Source organism: Chelmon rostratus, chromosome 18 (assembly GCF_017976325.1).
Source record: "Chelmon rostratus isolate fCheRos1 chromosome 18, fCheRos1.pri, whole genome shotgun sequence".
Taxonomy (NCBI): Eukaryota; Metazoa; Chordata; class Actinopteri; order Chaetodontiformes; family Chaetodontidae; genus Chelmon; species Chelmon rostratus.
In genome coordinates, this window is record NC_055675.1 from 9,203,225 (window position 1) to 9,223,728 (window position 20,504).

General features: G+C 44.5%; 1 protein-coding gene across 2 annotated transcripts in view; it reads left to right on the forward strand.

Annotated features, from left to right (window-relative positions):
- ino80 (INO80 complex ATPase subunit) overlaps positions 1–20,456 on the forward strand; it is a 35,287-nt gene extending 14,831 nt beyond the window's left edge. Inside the window, exons 27-37 of one of the 2 annotated variants that reach the window (XM_041958246.1) lie at positions 726–951; positions 8,342–8,469; positions 12,792–12,886; positions 13,449–13,521; positions 14,075–14,233; positions 14,404–14,506; positions 14,616–14,704; positions 15,254–15,409; positions 15,875–16,046; positions 17,821–18,036; positions 18,850–20,456. In XM_041958246.1, coding sequence (XP_041814180.1) covers positions 726–951; positions 8,342–8,469; positions 12,792–12,886; positions 13,449–13,521; positions 14,075–14,233; positions 14,404–14,506; positions 14,616–14,704; positions 15,254–15,409; positions 15,875–16,046; positions 17,821–18,036; positions 18,850–19,058 — 1,626 coding nt within the window. In that variant the 3' untranslated portion in view covers positions 19,059–20,456. The remainder of the gene's footprint in view (positions 1–725; positions 952–8,341; positions 8,470–12,791; positions 12,887–13,448; positions 13,522–14,074; positions 14,234–14,403; positions 14,507–14,615; positions 14,705–15,253; positions 15,410–15,874; positions 16,047–17,820; positions 18,037–18,849) is intronic. The other variant, XM_041958247.1, reaches the window with a different exon arrangement.
- The last annotated feature ends 48 nt before the right edge of the window (positions 20,457–20,504 follow it).

Genomic DNA, 20,504 nt, shown 5'->3' on the forward strand with positions numbered 1-20,504 from the left:
GTGTGTGTGCGGGCATGCGTGCATGCGTGCGCACGCACATGTGTGTATGATAGATGTATGAGAGAGAGCAGCAGGTGACCTGATAAAGGCACTCCTCAGCGTGTTTGTGTGCACAGTCTGTGTGTGTGTGTGTGTGTGTGTGCTGGCCCGTGTAAGACAGACAAGCATTTGGGTGGTCGTGGAAAGGGAAGAGGGAAGCTCTGTCCGTGTTGCCTTTGTAGACTTTCAACAATGAGCAACTCGTATCTGTGAATGTGTGTGTGTGTGACTGTGTGTGGTTGGGGTGTGGGGGTCACCACTGTGGTTTCCAGCTGCATTTAAAACAAACAGACTCCAAAAAAGGGCTTCTTGTTCAGGTTGTTCACCAGCTGTTGTGCTTGCTCTTGCCCTCTTCCTATTCACGCACAAAGTCAAACACACACGGACACACACACACACACACACACAGACAGCCTGCTGATTCAGTTAAACCAGCCTTCATGCTGTAGTTTTCCCTGTATCTTGAGTATAGATGTCTAGGTGGTAGACTTCAATCAGAGGTCTTTCTTTGCTTAATAGTTTAATTTAAAATATTTTAAAAATGGCCTTATGCAAACACAAGCAAAAGTAATTACATACAAAATACTTATAACACACAATCCTAAAATCTTCCTTCTCTCTCCATCACGCATTGTTATATTTTGTTTTAAACGTAGAAAACACTGTCTTTCTTTTTGGTTACCTAGGTGACAGCAGTTCCCATGGAGCGTTATTGTGACGACCGTAGTGCAGAGTACGAGTGGCGGGTGACACGCAGTGGAGGGGGCACAATCTTCAAACAGTGTTTCCTCTACGGCTCCCCTCAGCTTGCCTCAGACTGGTGTACGAGGGCCAGTGCCTTCCACCCACAATGCCCCGGGGGTATGATGGCTCTCTACCCACGACATGGATGGTCCTTTATTCGGATACCTGGTGAGGATTTGTGTTTGGTGTTATGTTTCTGGTTTCTCCTGTGGAGTGTTTGTTGCTTTGCTTTGAACATGATCGGTCCTGCCGTGGTGTCCTCATCGGTCAAGGCCACAACAGCAGTGTGCATTGCCAATGGAAAAAAAACAGATGATGCTGTCAACAAAAGGGTTTTGTAAGATCAGAACTTCAGTACTAGTGACCCATAGTTTGCTTTACCTTCATTTGTTGGAGTCATATGTTAACTGACGGCTTTATCAAATGGTGCATATCCAGTTTTTGACTGAAAGGGGTCCGTGGGAGAATCTGCAAGGGCCAGCCTGGGGGTCAGCAGAGCAGCGCCGGGCACATGACCCTCCTCTGTCACTGCCTGTCCGTCTGCCAGGCAGCCAATCCCTCACAATCTAATGGAACCGCTTAGATAAAGGGCTTCTGCAGGAGTTCACTCACATAAACGCCCACCAGCAATTTCCATTAAGGTCCGAGTGCAGGATCGCGGGTGTACGTGTGCTTGCAAGCTCTTTATCAGAAGCGTTTGGGCCCGTTGAGTTAAGGGTCAGCTGGAGCAGAGTGGTAGCTGATTCGCTGCCAGGGTTCAGATGACTGATGGATGTCCAGGGTGAGAGAGGCCATTACAGTTTTACAGACAACACTTCCCTTCTCACTGACCTGCAAAGCCCCTCTACCTCTGATAAACTGTCTCTGTCATGGATTATGATGACTGCTCTCTTTTTGTTTCATGTTGTGACAGAGGTTCCTGGCACAGAAAATGGATGTGCATGTCCTTTTATACTTGATGATAAACCCGCAGTACACTCATTTTGTGGGTTTTAGCACTTAAAGACACACTGGTACTTGATATTGTAGTCCCTAAACATGATGAAAAGCCTTTAAATCCTCTAGATACCCTCTCACAGATTGTAATATTGCAATGCTTGATTTTTGTCTCCTACCCATCTGTGTATACATGTGCTTGTGAGAGTGTTTGTGTGTAAAAGTGAGAAACAAAACAAGTATTTGTGTGTCTGTGTGAGAACCGTCTGAAAGCTCTTGTGAAGTTATACGGAGGCAGACAAAGCGAGGAAGTTTAGCTACTGGTCATTGTTCAAGTGCTTAGTTAGGTAACACTAATAGATGGTGTGTGTGTGTGTGTGTGTGTGTGTGTGTGTGTGTGTGTGTGTGTGTGTGTGTGTGTGTGTGTGTGTGTGTGTGTGTGTGTGGACCATCGGGTCCATTCAGGGAACAGCGCTCACACGGGGCCTGAGGTGTCTCTCACATCTCCCCACACACTCTCCCACGCTCGGCGGCGTTGCCTTTTCTTCACACACACACAGACTCACACACACACACACAGGCCCGAGGACAAGCTTCACCCCCGTCCCTCCCGCTAACGGACGAGACCGCAAACTGATCTGAAATCTCTATCTGGCTACAGCCTCTCAATCCGTCTGGTCTCCCACTTCTTTCTCAGCCTCAGTAGGAAGGAAGTGACCCAACACTGCGGCACCCGTCCTCCGCTGAACACATTGTTGCCACATCAAGGCCCAGATATGTACAGTAGCCCAGCTGAAGTTTCCCACCCTCCCTCTCCACTGCACTCCCAGCCCCACACCTTTTAGAACAAATGGCAGAGCTGAATAACTGTTTGTTTTGAGCGCCATGGCGTGAGTATGGCTGCCCACTGATATCGACGGAGGAATCTAATCAGGGGACTTATTAGGAATCAGGCCACAGAGGAGGAAAAAACAATTGAGGCTGTAATGTCTTGGGCCTCAGATTTTTTTTTTTTGTTTTTGATGTTATTGTGTTGGCAAGGACAGAAAATTTCATCCAAAAAAGACTAAAATTTCCACTCCATATTAATAATATAGATGGTGATGGTGGTGGTCATCTGTGGTGATCAGAGAGAAAGCGAGACGCATACAGGGTATTATCAGCAATGACTTGAACCCATGCAGTCATCTAGTCTGAGCCACCAGGACGAGTAGAGGAGGTTTGACTGTAATTAGAGAGACATTCCAGTCTTGTTTGTTTGCTAAATTGCTGCAGTTCTGCGGTCACCTCTCTTTCACTTTCCAGAAACCTTACATTTAGCAACAGTTGGGTCACTTTACATTCAAACGCAGACCGAGTTCATGCTGAGAGACGTCAGGTTAAAGGAGACAGTTTCAAACGTGGGTGCTGTAGGATTATTTGCAGCACTTTCCAGTGTGACACAGAAATAACCTTGCTTGCTGTCTGTGTGGCCCCTGTGTCGCTTTCAGTAATTAGAAGGAACCGCTCCACAAAATGACGGCCTTTACACTACAGCGCAGACTCTTGACTCTTTTTCTAGCGTTATCGTGAGCTGGGAATTGACTGTTACTGCTGTGTGTGTGTGTGTGTGTGTGTGTGTGTGTGTGTGCGTGTGCGTGTGTGTGTGTATCAATCAGAGTATGAGAGAGAGGCCACTCAGGTCTGGCCCAGCAGCCCACATCAGGCTGTGGGAAATGCAGTTCTGCCTTCCTGTCCCTTCAAAGAAACTCTGCTCTCCAGCAAAATGGCAGGAAGCTTCCCCGGGCCCTCTGATAGACAGGCACAAAACAACACAGCCGGCCAGCCTCACCACATCACCGTCCGACTCTGCCCCTCTCAAGCTGCATTAAACTGGCACCGGTAACCGTCTGCGGAATGTAGCAGAGAGAGAAAAAACAGAACAAAACATCAGGCCAAGTGTGTAAAGGGACAGAGCTGTTTTGATTTGCTTGTCCAGTTTACGGCTATTAATGTGTCCACAAGAAGGAAAAAGCCTGATGCTTAAGAAACTTATCTCCCAAAGTAGACTGAAGGGGGAGACATTAGCCATGTTATACCACTATGCTGAGCTCCAAGTAGTATCTAGCTCACTCTGTTCTTAGCCAGCTAGCTTTCATCTGTGGTGCGTCGAGTCGGTGCTGGCCAGGGGTAACTAGCGATAATCCATCTTAATGACAGAGTTCACAGTGGGCTGCTGTGGTGTGGTGAAGTTCCCCCATGTAACTCTTGAGTCCTCCACAGACTGTCTGTCTCTGCTCCTGCTCATCAGCTCCTAGAGAACCAAAAGAAGCACTTGTCTTTGAGGAGAGACAGTGATGTATTTGCAAATGTTTCATATATATATATATATACACACACAACATAAATGCAATTCATCACTATATTCTGTCACGAGCAGTCGCGCAGACACATTTTTTGGGCTTTTGGGAATGCATGTTTGTCATTTGGCTTTGCTCCAGACTGGAGATACTGTGTTCTAGATGCAGACAGATGTTGGGGTAACTTCTGTAAGACTTTACCAAGCCCTGACAGGAAGCTAAATCCTCCTGTTTTCTGTCTGTCACTTCACTCCCAGCTTCCAAAACCTCCCACCGGCATCTGGCTATTAGCTATACGGATGCTGTGGTTGCGAGAAAATTAAGTTTAAGTCCAATTTTTGTCAATACGTGCAGAAGCAGCAAAGTAGTGTCAGGCTAATATTTCCATCATCAGTGGTGCTGAACAAGTGTTGCCCATTGACTTATTGATTGCACAGTGTAATGTATCATTATACAGTGAGGGGCTGACGCTCGGTTCGATCGTTGATTCGACCTGCTCTGTGGCCCCCCATCTGTCTCTCTTTCTCACATAACCATCCATCCATCTTCTTTCATCAGCTCCTGATTTTTTTTCATTCTGCAATGTTCCTCTCCTCCTTTTCAGTCGCATCTGGCCCGCTTCCCTCCCTGGTTAGGGGCGGCTCCGCTCTTGGCTTGGGCAGCAGCAGGAGAGGGGAAGGGGACAGGACAGGACAGAAGATTGTAGCGGCGAATTAATGAAATTAGCGCCGTAGTTGGTTTGGGAGTATCAGGCGCCAGGCACCAGGGCTGGGCCGGGGTTAATTAGCTGGCAGCAGGCCTCTAATTGGGTCAGGACCATGTCAGGCCCCTGGCTCTGGCCCTACAGGGATTGGATTACACCGTCAGGGGACAGACAGTAGGAGGAGGGAGAGAGGGTGTGTATGGGGGCGCAGTAGGGAGAGTGTGTAGTAGTGGAGGAGGGAAGGATTGAGAGGGAGCTGGAGGGTTCAGTGGATGTGATAGAAAGGGGGAGAGAGGAGGGACAGGGGAGTGTAGCCTAATCTGCCAGCAGGAGGTAAGATGGGGAGGGCTGGCTGGGTGAATACCACTGTTAGACTGGATTGGATTTAGGCGGGTGCTATGAAAGGGGGGCAGGGCAGGTGGTGTAGCTTGATATGTGTATCCATAGCAACGGCAGAGTGGTGTGACACCACATGGGATTTGCTTGTGTTTTGGGGTGTGGTCTCCATGTAGTCCTTGTCCTCGTCAGTCCACAATTAGAAAGTTGTGTGTGTTGTGTCCATTTAAGTGTATTTGAAATGCAGATTTTCATTTTGCTTCTCATGTGTCCCAGATGTCCTTCCGAGTGTGAGGTGATCTGAGGCTCCTTTTGTTTTGCCATCAGCTAAAGATGATGCTGTCACTATTTAAACTAGTTTCAACTGAACATATCTTGAAGGCCAACTAATTTAAAACACTGCACAAGTTAGATGTATACACACATCCATTTTAATCCCCGTAAGCCCTCCACAATTCATGTTACATGCATGGTTACTACATCCAGCTCACATTTATGACCAATGGTCATGCATTTCACTGCAGCCACATGTAGCTTATAATGTAAGCCATAAGTGTTATGTTGGAATGAGACGGACCACCAAAGCCCTCCCAAATCGCAATTATTCATTTTCTTGGCTTCGCTTTACAGACCATGGCAGCGATATTTAGAAAAAGGGATTTTCTGTATGCGGCACTAAATGTTTTGAACTCGGCCACCCCTCTCTGTAAGCCACATCGCTGGACTTCAGGGAGTTTGGATAGTTACGGGAGTGGGATTTTTTTTTTTCCAAGCAGTCTCGTCAATTCTGTCGGACATCTGTTTCCCAGTTTTCCTTTGATTATTTAGCAATCTTTTTTTGTATCAATCACTTTTCTAGATGTTGAATGTTACTCATTTCAAACAAGTTCATCAAGTGGTGCCCCTCAGCTGGTACAGAAAGATCAAAATGTAGGAGATACCATCAGTGTTGTCAGATGTCAGAAGGTGGCTTTCTTAAGGAGCAGAGAAGCTCTCCTATTAATGGTCTCCTTCATAATCCAGCCATAAACAAGAGGATTATCCTGACTGACATGTCTCTTCATACAGAAATAATCGTATCCAACTGCTTAATATGGGATTTTCAGATTTACAGTTTATGCCCTTCAAGAATTAGTTTAAATACATACCACATTTAGTCTTGTTTTGCCACAGAAATCCTCAGATGGCGGCTTGAACCCATCTTCAAACATGACAGTGGAGTCTGGAGGCTTAGATATAATCTGGTAAACAGAAACAGATTGGTGGCAGGGGTTGAGCAATATTGCTTTATATGAGCATTTGCATCTTTGCCAAGTGGTGGTTTGCATCTGGGTGGCTGGTAGTGTGGTGATTGGTGCCCTTGACTGAGCAGCGGCCCTGGTTAGACTGGCACCTGTGGTGAGGAGGCCCCGTCTCATCTTAACCACAACATCACCGCCGCCACCGTGCTAATATCGCCTCGCTGTAGCTGGAGCCACCACAGACCCCCTTCACTCTCCGTCTGTCCTTCTCTGTCTGGACCTTTTTCTTTTCTGCACATGTCTAATCCTCCATGCCCCACTCTCCCCTCTTACTTTTCAATTCATCTACTCTCTTGACGCCAAGGCCAATTACAGGCCTTTGATGGCCGGATACAGTGTTTGTGTATCCCAGGGATTGCGGTGTGCTGGTCTCTTGGTACACACTGAATTGAGCCACAGCAATGTGTAACAACTGCCTACCTTAAAATAAATCTAGAGTTAGTTGGATCTGCTTCAGATTTAGTTTATTGTCTCTTGCTATTAGTGTATTATGACTATCTTTTATTATCCTCCTATGTCTGTTTTTTCTTGCATATATACTTGGGCTGCAATACTCCAGCTGTCTGGAAGAAAACCAAAAAGTGAACTTAAACACATAAATATAGCTTTGATTCAGAACTCATCCTGTCAACACTTGCCTAGGAGCTCTGGGACTGTGTGACCAGGTCCGAATGTATTTGACATGCTGACACCACTCCACAGTGACCTGTAGGTGAGCCCTCCAATACCTCCCCAGAGTCTTTCCCCTGTTCATCTGTTCTATTAGTTCCTCTTTAACACCTCGACAGGGCCTGACCTTCTTTGGGGGGCTATACTAAAGGGTTGCAGGTCAAGGTTCAGCCTGAGTACACATTAACATAGAATGCTACCGGTTAGAGACGGAGAAAGATGCAGTTGGATTTGTGATTAGTGTTGGATCATCAAGTGTACTGATTGTCTTTTAAGCAATGACTTCATATCAGCGGTTTACGGATATTATGGCAGGACGTTGTCGCATGCCTGTATTATCACAGCCTCAGTTTAAATTTTCTGACCTTGTGTTTTGGATTGATGGCACGTGATTTTAACGCGGTTGGTTACATTACATTGACAAAGCAAGGAAATAAGACTGGGAAATATTTATAAGCACAGGTTTTCGCTGTACAAAAGGGCTTGGGAACAAGTGTCCTAACTTGAGTGCGAGACGGCCAAGCCTGACTCTCCCATAGGGACTCTCTTGTAACCCTGGCTCGACCCTGTCACCTGACCCTGGACCTGGCCTTAGGTTCTCTCCACTCAGGGTCGCGACCCCTTGGTCAAACACCATAGTGTGGCTGTCACTGGGTCGATGGCAGCCCCGGCCCTTTTCTCATTCTGCCATTGTACCAGATGATGTTAATTCCTCATCAGCTGGACATAGAGGCAGCCACTTCAGCAGCAGACCCAGGGTCAGATTGCTCCTCATTTGCTCTCTGTGGCTCAATCATTTGACAGCTGAAGAACACCTGATGTGGCGCTGGCAGTAACGTGACCAAGACCAACTGCCGGGCCTATTTGTTCATCTTTTGTGCCATTGTGCGAAACGGAGTGTAAATCACTTTTTCTCACAATTTCTCTCTCTCTGTCTCTTGTCCATTCTCTTTCTCACTCTCTTCAGTAAGTCCAGTCAATAAGGCCACATGCGTTATTTAAACAATCAGCAGATTAGGGACAGATTTAGGAGGATTGATCTCCGGGCTGATCCGCTCTGGTGAAAGGGTCTTTATCCCAGAGAATTCAGCCTTATCGAAGACTTGTATTGATTAGGGAAGAGTTAATAACCTCTGAATTGATCGGGTTGCTTTTCTGTATTCTGCCAGCAAGCAGATGTATTACATTAAATTGTGTTAAGACTCTAAATCTTTACAGTAAGGGAAAGCATGATAAGCTTTGATTGTTGATTTCTTTGTCTCTTTCTCTTCCAGATAAGGAGAGCCTGATCACAGAAAGTGGCAAGCTCCACACTTTGGATATCCTGTTGAGTCGGCTAAAGGCTCAAGGACACCGAGTCCTCATCTACTCCCAAATGACTCGCATGATAGACCTGCTGGAGGTATAAACACACACACACGCGCCGGACAGTGTTTTAAAAATAATTTAGTTTTAATTGTACCACAATTCAGGAGTCTTTAAAACAGATAACTAAGAGATAAACATGCACACATTACTTGTGTAGAGTAGTCTTGTTTTCTGACATCACCGTCAATTTGTTATTTGCATATATATCTGTGTTGTTCCAAGCCAGTTGTTTGACTGGTCTGCTCCCACTGGCTTGATATTGAGCTCCAGTACAGTCCAATCACCCTGCCTGTCTCTCGTTAGTGCACTCATTAGACGGCTAATTAACAGGTCAGGGCTAATTAGCGGGGTCTCATCTGCAGGGGAGGCAGCCAGATGGGAGGGATGAGTGGAAGGAATGAGGAAAGAGGAGGGGGGTAGTGGCAAGAGCCTTTGGGTTAGAAGAGAAAGAAATTATGCGCAAAATTGAAGACGAAAGTAGTTGGAGGAGAGGCAGGTGGGGGGGAAAGAGAGGGGAACACATAAATGAAGATTACACAAAGCCAGAAAAGGGAAAGAGTGGGTGAGTTTTTGCGACTTGTCGCCTTTATCTACACAGGAGAAGTGTTGTAATAGGCACAGGGTCAACAGCTATATGCCATCATATTGTTTAGGTAATTTATGAACAAGGAACGTTAAAGTCACGCTGGGGATCACATCAAACCAAGAGACACTTTTTACGTGTTTAAGATTTGTTGTTAGCTGTAATCTGTTTGGTCAGGGTAGCACAGTCAGGGTAGAAGTTCAAGTAATTTGTAAAATCTGCTTCACCGCTCTCCATAGCAAAACAACAGCACAGAGCCATTTTGCCTGCGGTCATGTGTCGAAAGCCTCTGTGCAGTGCTCTATTGTTGCCTCCATATTTGTTGCAAACATCACTATGGAGCCAAAATCCTCTGGCGTGATGTCATTGGGAATTCCTTCCCCATTCACACGGTGCAGCACTGCTTCCACAGCCAAATCTTTTGATGGTAAGATGGACCCAGCCCAGGTGGTTAAGGACTGTCTTCCTGTGTGTCTGGAAAACAGTGGGAATGCCTTGTGTTTATGGCCGTTGGAAAACAGCAGTGGTGAGAAAGCTCAACATGGCTTAGCTAACGCAGGCCAGTCATTCTGTGTTTAAGTTATTCTCACTCACATTCTGGACTCGACTGTCCCACCTGTAGTCACCCCTCCAAGCTATGATTTCCAGGTCTAATGAGGCAATATCACAGTGCCTGTTTTAAAGTATAGGTGACCTCATACAGTAATGGGAGGCTGTGACAGCATCTCTTCTCATGGGTTAAAGAGGTCCACGAATGAAATCATATATTCACCCAATCTGACATCAGTTTTCCTTGACCATAGTATCTTTCTCATCGGTTGGGGATAAAAAAAAAAATTCTGCAGATGGAGTTGATTTCCTGAGCATGAGACTGTGACTAAGAGAAAGAGTGAAGGAGAGGCTGATGCTAATCTCTGTCATTAGCATCATTGTTTTCGTCGCCGGTCGGCTGCCGGCTCTTCTGGTGACGTCACGTCGTTGGGTGATGGATCGCCGAGATCCGGGTGGCCTGAAGAAAAATAACATTGTTGGCTTTCTCTGGCAGCAGCCGATAGTGGAGCAAGACCGCCAAGTCACTGCCCTCCTGCTTGAGTTGTGCGTCTGTGGCTGCTTAGATGGCACTTTACTATACTGTAAATCTGCGGCTTAGATTACAGTGCTGGCGGGAATGCCCACACTCTCTTGGTATTGCTGCCAGAAAATCAGCAGCGGATTTGTATCAAAGATTACAGACATATACTTCTGACTATTTGTGCCTGTCAGATCCACTTTTTTATTATTAACCAACACAAAAGTGGGATACGGTGACCCTCTATACAATACAAAGCATGGATTAAATGTTGATTATTTTATGATGTTCCATTTTGATACATTTTGACTATTAATTACTACTTATTATAGATTTCTGCTGCACTGACTGTAAGTCCAAAAGAAAAAGTGTAGCCTGTTACAACAAACGAAGAGCCATTTTATAGGGATTATGGGTAATAGAGTTTTATTTATTGTGGTCAGTAAGTTTGACACTCGAATGGATGGATGGATAGATGAAAGCAGTTTTTTCCAGCCTCCTATCATGATCCACGTTCATTCCATAGTCTGAACTTGGATGCTGTTCTTAGATGTTGACTCAAGTAACACTTGAGTCAATTAAGCAGACTTTGCACAGCTACCTCTTAAATAACTTTGTTCACAAACACAGTAGCACTCTCCAAGACCTGTAAACAGACTGATGCATAAAATCGATGGATAAAAGTTAATTGTAGCACTCGTAAAAGTTTTGTTAGCTTTTCCAGTGTCAGATTGGTATATGAATATGTTGGTAATATATGTATTATGGCACTGAAAGAAGTTTTGACTGGTGTGAATTGCAAGTCAGCCCTAATGAAGGCTTCTGTTACAGTGTTGGCAATCTACGTTGCTTGCTAGCTAAAATGTATTTGTAGTGCCACGACGTCATGTTCTTTCGAGTAGTATTTATTGCAGTTGTTGGGTTGGGAACAGACTGTGACCATGCACACTCTGTTCCCAACCTAAGAATTGCAATAAATACACAATGTGACCATGCACTTCTGAGAGTTTATTCTAGACTTTGGGGACTCATTATTGTTTGGGAAGTTGAGAACAACCTGGCTGCCACTCCTTGCTTTTGCTAAGAGGTGGTTTTCATACACATGTGAGTGCCAACTTCAAAGATTTTTGAGAGGAGACAGAAATATTAGACAGGAAAGAGGACGTTTCAGCATGCTTTTGAACAAATGCTTGTTCTCACATGCCTCTCCCCCCATACATCAAGTTTGTTCGTCAGATATCACAACCATAACGATTTGTTTTTACTAAATATCATCCTGTTGACAGTTGGTTGAACAAGATTAACATTTTTGTCCAGTCAGGTTGACCTGAACCTACACATTGATTTATAACATTTGCAGTGGAACACATTACAAAATCTGTGAAAGACTGCAGCAATATAGTGCTGTCACTTATGATTTACTCACACATAATACGAGAGAAAACTGCCAGCTGTTGAGGGGTAGATTTCAGTGTGGCAGGGCTCTTGGAGAAAGTCCACAACAGAACTCAACAAGATTGTAAAAGAGATTGTGAAAGATGACGCCCATGTCTGCGGGATCTCAGGTGATTTTCTCCTGAAACTTTTTTCCTGGTGATTTAGACATAGATGAATCTTTAAGATAAGGAAGGCTGAGTAAGGCTTTCTGTAAGCGCAACAATATCTGCAACATCCTGCTGGCAAGCTATCAAATCCCAATTCAACAAGGTCAGCAGCAGTTTGGCGAGCGCGGGGCTAATGGTCCCTAATGTGGTGTTCACTCAGAGCAGATGGGGCTGTTGGGAACAGAGCCAGATACAGAGAAAGAAGAGGGCAGGAGGCCCCCAGTGTCATGACACGGGTTTGAGGGGGGTCACCGAAAACATAGTGTCAAATCATTGCCATCATTGGTAATGACTGTGAGAGGTGAGTTGTGATGTGTGCCACTAATTGTGACTGCTTCATTGGTTCGGGGGCACTGACATGTTTGAGTGAGGGGGTCAGGGGTTTGGGGCAGTACGCAAAGAGAGATCAACATGTCACCTCATCACTGCTGTTGCACTCAAGAACCCCTCCCATCAGACCTAACACCCACACGTAAACACACACACACTTTTACAGACCAGCTTAGCAGACATTTGGGGGGGATAACGTATCAAATTCTGCATTTCTCAATGTCTCTCTGGGCTGGGATTGAGGTTTCAGCTCCAGCAAATGCGCATAAGAAATGTGGGATTTTGATATTTTGGACACAAAGTTGCTGTCTGACAGAAAATCTCACATTTAACATTAGTCTTTCTTCACCCTTGGAACTTAACTAGTAAACCTGCAGGGCTAATCTAGTCCTCAGAGGAACTTAAATAGAACTTAAAATTCAGGAAAAACAGTGTGAGATTCCAATTTCTTCAAATTTGGATGACAAGAGTCTGCAAGTTTGTTATTTTCAAAGTCAGCACTGATGGGGATCCAGGAAAGTTAAATTGCACAAATCCATCAGTTCAAAAACTTCATTCATGAACTCCATGCAGTGCTTCATCCAGTTCTTCTCACCAAAGTTGTTTGAAAAGTAAGAACTGCTATTCCTTCAGCAAACATTCATACATACGTCTTCTCTGATTGTGTATGAGTGCTTTGCTATAGCAAACGTCCTAACATTTGAATTTCTGGAGATGATATACATAATTATCTCACCAGCTTTCTTCATTATTTTGTCCCATCTCTGCAGGAGTACATGGTTTACCGTAAGCACACCTACATGCGTCTCGATGGATCCTCCAAGATTTCCGAGCGCAGAGACATGGTGGCTGACTTCCAGAGCCGGTGGGTAAAGATACGTATGATCTACAGTGTGTGTATGTATGTGTGAGCATGCGCAGGAAACCAAACACCCCTTTTTTGCCAATAACTAGCTGTAAATCTGCCTTTTTCACAATCAGTAAACAGTTAAATCTTGCATGTGTACATTGAAGTATGTGTGTGTGCGTACATTTCCTCCACATGCTCTGGTTTACATTAGTGTGCAGCTCTGCGGCGCCCGTGTGCCTCTGGTTCTAGTTGTAGGTAAGAGGCTTTGAAGGGTTTTTTTCAGCACTCTACGTTGGTATCAAGTACATGTTTCATTTGGCAAGCCTCTCTCCTCTGAAAGTTTTAGTAGGTTATATTGAACGGTGTCATTGTGAATCATGCCCAGTTTTGCTGCCAGGCTTTAAGTTTGTGTTAACATCTTTGAGAATGGCTCTCAACTTACATTGTAACTTCATTTTGTGACATGATGCTGTATACGGATATTTGCACTGTACAGTTGTTAATGATACCTTTCGATTTTGTGTCTGTACCTCCCCCCCCCCCCCCCCCCCCCCCAATCCCCCACTACCCTCTGTAGGACAGATATCTTTGTCTTTCTGCTGAGTACAAGGGCTGGAGGGCTCGGCATTAACCTGACTGCTGCTGACACTGTGAGTCACTGAAGGAAAAACACTTCACTTAAACAATATTTCCAAAATGCATCAAAAGCCAGTGCAGCCCACAATCCTCTGCCATGTGTTTTTGTGCATCTAGATAGTTTGGGGTGATGATTTCAGGATTAATAATATGTTGACATAATGACAATACAGTGGATGTGTGTGTGCTGAAGGGGGGTGAACATACACATTTAAGTATGATCTCTCTCTCTTTGTTTATTAACATCTCTCAGCATAATCTCCTTTTGTGTCCCAATAGCTCTGTTCAAGTGGGATTAGCTGTCATGACAATAAGCTTGAAGTGACTGTTAACACAGGACATCTGTCATGTTAAAGGCCAGTTCACTTGGGATAGCACATCCTTGTAATAAGCCTCAGAAATGAGAGAGAAGGGAGTGTCTGCATCATGTTTGTGCTTTAATCACCCAAATGAAACCATGTGCCAAACAATAACAAAACAGCATGATTAAAAATTGAGCAACAGTGACTTTGACGTTGTGGTTGTTGCAGAAAAGTAAAAGTATGATCTTTTTTTGCTTCTCCACAGGTCATCTTCTATGACAGTGACTGGAACCCCACAGTGGACCAGCAGGCCATGGACAGAGCTCACAGGCTGGGTCAGACCAAGCAGGTCACTGTCTATCGCCTCATCTGTCAGGGTACCATCGAGGAGAGGATCCTGCAGAGGGCCAAGGAGAAGAGCGAGGTCTGAAACACACACACACACTCATTCACACAACACACAAAACAGTTTCAACTTGAGAGCTTTAAAAAAAGCCTGTATTTTAGTTAATCCGTTTCAGCAGTGTTAATAATAATTGCAAATACGAATTAATAAGAGAGTCAATTCATGTTTTATTGTTTTTGTGTAATAAGATCCAAAGGGTGGTGATCTCTGGAGGCAACTTCAAACCAGACACACTCAAACCCAAAGAGGTGGTCAGCCTGCTGCTGGACGATGATGAGCTGGAGAAGAAATGTGAGCATTCTTCCACACCTTTTTTTTTTTTTAATTTCATTGCGTTTTCTTCGCTGTGGCTAGCAGGAGGGAAGGAAATCAAACAAATACGTTGTTTCATCTCCTGTAGTACGTCAGAGACAGGAGGAGAAGAGGCAGCAGGAGGAGAGCAGCAAGGTGAAGGAGCGCAAGAGAAAGAGGGAGAAGTACGCCGAGAAGGTAAGAGTACAATGTGATCAAACGTCAGCAGTCATGTCGGTGTGCAGTTGTGCGTGGTTGGTGGAGCAAAGAGAAGGATGTGCACAGTAAAAGAAGACAGTAAAGAACTAATGTGGGATGCAAAACAGGGAAGGAACAATAACACCTTGCCTGTGCTGACTCCAACCATGGAGGAGGACGATCCTAGAGGAGCAGGGAGTCCTTAAAATCAAGATAGTTGAAGAGATGCTGAAGAGAACAATTTCATTTGTTTGAGGTACCTCATCATGGACTTTAGCGCTAGATGTGAGGTCAGGGGGGTCACCAAAGTCATTAGATGTCACCCTCTGGGGGCTGTGTCCATACAAGGTTTCACGGCAATCTGGCCTGTACTCGTTGAGTTATCTTGCTGTGTACTCAAGTGTTGGACAGACGGACAGGCCAACCAGCTGAACACTCGACACAGACGCCTTTACGCTTTGAGGAGGAGACAACAAGGAATGTGTGTAAAATACATGAAACCTAATCTGTCACTCTCTCTCGCTCCTGCTTTTTTGTTTTATCCCGCAGAAGAAGAACGAGGAGTCGGAGAACAAGCGGAAAAAGGAAGTGAACCTGGTCATCTCTCATGCACCCTCAGCCGACAACTCCAACCTCTCTGCAGATGGAGATGACTCCTTCATCAGCGTGGAGATGGACTCGGCCATGCCCAGTCCCTTTAGTGAGGTGAGGGAAACCGGGAAAAGCAGAGGAGAGTGAGTCTCCTTTTATCAGAGTGGAGGAGGAGTGACATGTGTATATGACTGTGATTTATGTTATAGGGGATGGTAATGGCTGCTGCATTAGGTCACTATGATGTGAATCCACAAACTGTCTCCTCTTAATATTTACTCCTTTTTTTGGTTACTGAGTCCTCTCTTCACGTCTTACTTTCTTCTTTCATTCAATCCTCTCCCAATTCTTTACTCCTTTCTTTACCTCCCTTATTTCTTATTCTCTACATCATATCCTTTCCATCATTCCTTCTCTTCCTGTGCCTCCTGTCCTTATTTGCTCCTGTCTTTCTCCTCGTTGTTCCTTGCATTATTCCTCTATTGTCTCCCGCTGCCGTACCGGCCCGGTTCCCCTGTTTCCTGTGGTGCTGACCCCCAGCCTGTGTGTGTGTCTGTGTGTGCTCCTGTGCACGGCCAGATCTCCCTGAGCAGCGAGCTCCAGCCCGGCTCGTTGCCCCCAGATGCCGACGCAGATGAGAGCAGCAGTGACATGCTGGTCATTGTGGACGATCCGGTGTCCTCTGCGCCGCAGTCTCGTGCCACCAACTCCCCCTCCTCTGTGTCTGGGTCTGTCTCCGACAACATGAATGGTGAGAGAGCAAATACTTTTTAGCCGACCCTTGAATCTTGATGTTTGAGTGAGTAGAGCAGTATACTGTATAGTCGCCAATTATTTCAGGATTGTACCAAAATGATTGCAAAATAGATTTTGGCTTGTCAGTCTCAAATTTACTTTGATACAGTTATTTAAGTATAGTAATTAAATACAATTTTGAGGTACTTCAGTGTTATATGGTGATTTATTGTAGATTGAAGTGTCCCACTGTATATTAAGTAATACAGATTAGCTCCACTTTGACTACTACAACAATAAAATGCTCCTTACACATTAATGCATCTTTATTAAGGGTAGAATATTGTAAATAAGTGCATAAAACTATTCTTTTTATATCACAAGCAGTCAAAATGTTCATATTTGATGGTTTCCTAATTTCAGATAATCCTGGTACGTGCAATCTGTGCATCTTCCCTCCTCCAGATGTGCCAAATAAAACATAACCCTTGTTATCTGTGAGATAGTATTATCATGTTATTAACAGTGTGGCTCACATGAAGGTCGTTACTGCACACAGAAGTCTGTTATGTTCTCTTATCAGGAGTATCATTTTTACAGGCTTGCGTGCATTGAGCCAAGTAATCTGTTACCTCATACAGTATGTATCATGCAGCAGATTATTGAGATTTATGAAGGTTTTACACTCGACAGAAATATAATTGTCTCTCATTTTTCCAGAGCAGAAGTTAAAGATTGAGGATTTTTTTCTGTGCACACATAAGACATTTTGAGCACAAATTGCCTGTGCAATATTGCTGAATACTGGATAATTTTTATTATCCGATAGGAGTGTATTTTGCTTTGGCTGCAATTTTGCAGTATATTCTGTTCAATGAGATCCAGATAGATAGTGAGCATATAGTTATATAGTGTATTTGTGCTTTGGCTGCATTGCACTAAGGTAATCCCTTCTAAATACACGCTCCTTCATTGAAACCCATTTGGGATTTTCGCTGCCATGCTAAGAGGCTCCTGGCAGAGAGATTATTAATGGCCCCCACTAAAAAGGTCCAGCTAGCTGGGAGAAAGTTGGTCCTATCAGAGACCTGAATGATGTTATAATGAAAAGTTTGAAAGGCACAATGGAGGTTAGAATATGGGAGCAATTGGTGAACTTGGACAAGTGAGTGAAAAGGGAGGAAGAGTGAGATTAAGGCCTGATGGGAGGGTAAGAGTGAGGGATTTGCGGAGGGGTTTTCATCTGTGCCTGGGTGTTAGTGATAGGATAGACTCACCCCCCCCCCCCAGAGGAGGGCTGTAAACCACAGTGTCTGGATGGAGACATGCAAAGAAAATGCAGACCCAGTGGAGAAGAGTGGGGTCAAAAAGAGGGGGGGAATGTACGGGAAGGATTAGGCACATTACCAGTGAGGCAGACATTGGCTCTGATTCTGCAGACAGTATGGAAAATAAGAGCAGTATTCCAGGTTTTGCTTGAACCTGTACTTAGGGTAAAGATGAGTTATGATTAATGTGTAGTAATTCTTCTATATTACAGTTAAACTGCCATTTCAGTGTCTTTGGAGGACGGCGTTAAGGCCAAACCAGACTTACAGTGCTGTGTATTACTGCCTGACTTGATTCTGTATCATCTGTCTATAATAGGTTTAAGTCAGTGTGTATTTTAAGAACTGCCAATACATGTGCATCCAATCATCCTTGTACCAAGGCGATTACAAAACTGAATCAGAGAAAAACATGTTTCTGATGGTTGTTTTTCCTTTCCTGCATTTGCCTTGCTTCTTCAGGTGTTTCAGCCTCGGACACTATCAGTCCCGGCAGAGGCAGGTCTGGGCGGAGTCGGGGGCGGCCTAAAGGATCAGGAGGCGGGCCCAAGTCTGGGGGGAAAGGACGCGGGCGCAAGTCAACAGCGGGCAGCGCGGCAGCCATGGCAGGAGCGATGGCTGGTGCGGCAGCTGCATCTGCAGCAGCGTATGCTGCCTACGGTTACAGTGTTTCTAAAGGTGAGTGAATATTGTACACGCTTTCACACACATGGATGGGCCACGTCTGTCCTGCACAGCTATGTGTCTGTAATTTACACGTTACCACATTTCTTCAGACATCTCTGATGGCTGTTGACATTAGCTAGAAGGAATGAGAAATGTAAGTTTTTTTTCTCTCCATTGTTTCACATTTTGGGGAAAACTAATCAGATGAACATTTTTTGTCTCTAAATGTAATCAAAAACATGCCAAGCTAGCCGTGTTTCCCAAAAAACAGGTTGCAACTGAAGAGAAAGGGCTTTGTCTGCTGACTTGTACGAGCAGTGTGTCAGCTACATAGCTGTGTGTGTGTTTGTGGTCCTTTCTGCTGACCTGGCCTAATCAGCCTTCTCAAAGCTTCTTTTTCAGTGATCTTGTTGTTCTAGCTCAGGGTTACAACACAAGAGAAATGTTTCCAAACTAAGATCTGATCTTTGAATATAAAGTTAAAATTTAAAGAGGTCATAGTGATGATAAGAATTGCAACACAAAGAAGTCATACTGGCATTGATACAGACTGCTGTCAATGTAACCGTAAACTGTGTCCAAATACCATATTACATGCTCTCCCACTGGCATATAACAATATCAGCATATTTAACCATTTTAAAACAACAGGTAAACATGGAGGAACTGTAGAAATTAGAAAGGCAGTCCTGAGTCTCTGCCACTGGCTGAATAAAGGCCACTTCAGTTTAATGTATTTTACACAGTTAGAGTGAAGTATTGAATTGGGACACGCTGCGACTTTCATTAGAGGGTAACCGTCCCCATGTCTGTCCCTCCCTCTAGCAGGCCTCTCTACGTCCAGCCCCCTGCAACCTTCCCTTGGCCGGTCCGGTACCAGCCCCGCCTTCAGCCCCAACAACAGCTCCTCTCCCCAGGCCAAAGTAGCCGCCTCCACCCCGAGCCCCCACAAACAGCTGGCTCACAGCCACCACCACAGCAGCCACGGTGCAGTCAGAAAAGGCAAGGGCCCTGGAGGTCCTGGGGCTCGATAATGCACTCATACATACATGAATGTGCCCTCACACACGCACAACTGTCTCTAGAACACACACACACACACACACACACCGATAACTGACCTACTCTCACTGTGATCCCCACAGACGCCCTACGTTCAGACTAATGAATAGAGAATACAATATATGTAGTTACAGATGCTCACCACCTGAACAACCATGGCTCAAAAGCTAAAAAGACCCTCTTAACACACACACACACACACAGTCATTTAAAGGTACAGTCCCCACCAGCCTCTACATTACTTGGTTCAGTTGTATTTTAACGTCTCCAGGCCAGTGAACAAAATCTGCCTTGAGTATTTTGTTTTCCGTTGTGACAAGAGTGTTTCCAAGTGCTTTTTGAGAAGACAGACTGTACTTTTCTATTCATGGCAGGAAACTCTTGATTTGCTACCTAGCTGTGATATTGCAGCACAGACGTGAACCGACACATGTAGCGCAAAGGGCTTCGAAATCCTTGTGATTGCCAGGGTAGGGAGGCAAAGGAGTTTCTGTCAAATGCACTGAGCCACGTCTTCCCTTTTTTGATGTTCTTGATTCTCATATGTGTACATAGGTTATTTAATTGTTCTGTAGATGTGCTCAGTGCAAACTGGTGGATGATTCTGCATTTCACAGAGCTCAATGTGAACCCATACCTTACCAACCCACAAGTTACCAAACAATATGTCTACAGCTTTTCTACTAAAGCTCTTATTTTTGTAATGAAGAAGTGAGTGCCCATACCAACATGGCAGGTCTTAGCATTTTGAAAACTTCTTGTCCATAAAATGTATTCCCGTGAAGAAGGAAATGAAAATCGATGATATATTTTTTTGTCCCATGGGAAAATGAATGAATGGATGATGTAAAAAAAAAAAAATATTCCAAAACGAGGGGTACCGGTTGATACGGCAATGCTGCTAACAGTAAATTTGTGAATTCACTCAGATTATTTGGTTGTCTAATATTTAAGTTATTTGAATTATGTTGAATATGGGCAATTCACGCCAATTGCAAATGGGATGTTCACCTGTAAAACAGTGTAAATTGTACTGAAGCCATTTTGACTTTTCAGAATTTGTTTTTCGTGATGAGGAGTCTGTGGTTCTCTTTGATGTCATTGATGTTTTAGGGGGAAAAAAGAGGTTTGCATCAGTGTCCTGAGTTGAGCACTACATCTGTTATAGGTTTGTTTGTTTTGTGTTAATAGTGTGATTAAAATTTGACGTTCTATATTGATGTACATAAGGATGAGAGCAACAGTTCCTCTGGCTTTTCCCTCATTCGCCTGTCTATTTTTATAGGTCATGTGTACATATGAAGAAATGCATCAGCCATTTTGCTAACAGAAGGAGCCAACTGAAAATAAAGGAGTGCTAAATCAGTCTTGCTGCTTCTTCTGAGTTCTTTTGTTTGTTGTCATTATTGTGTTTTGCT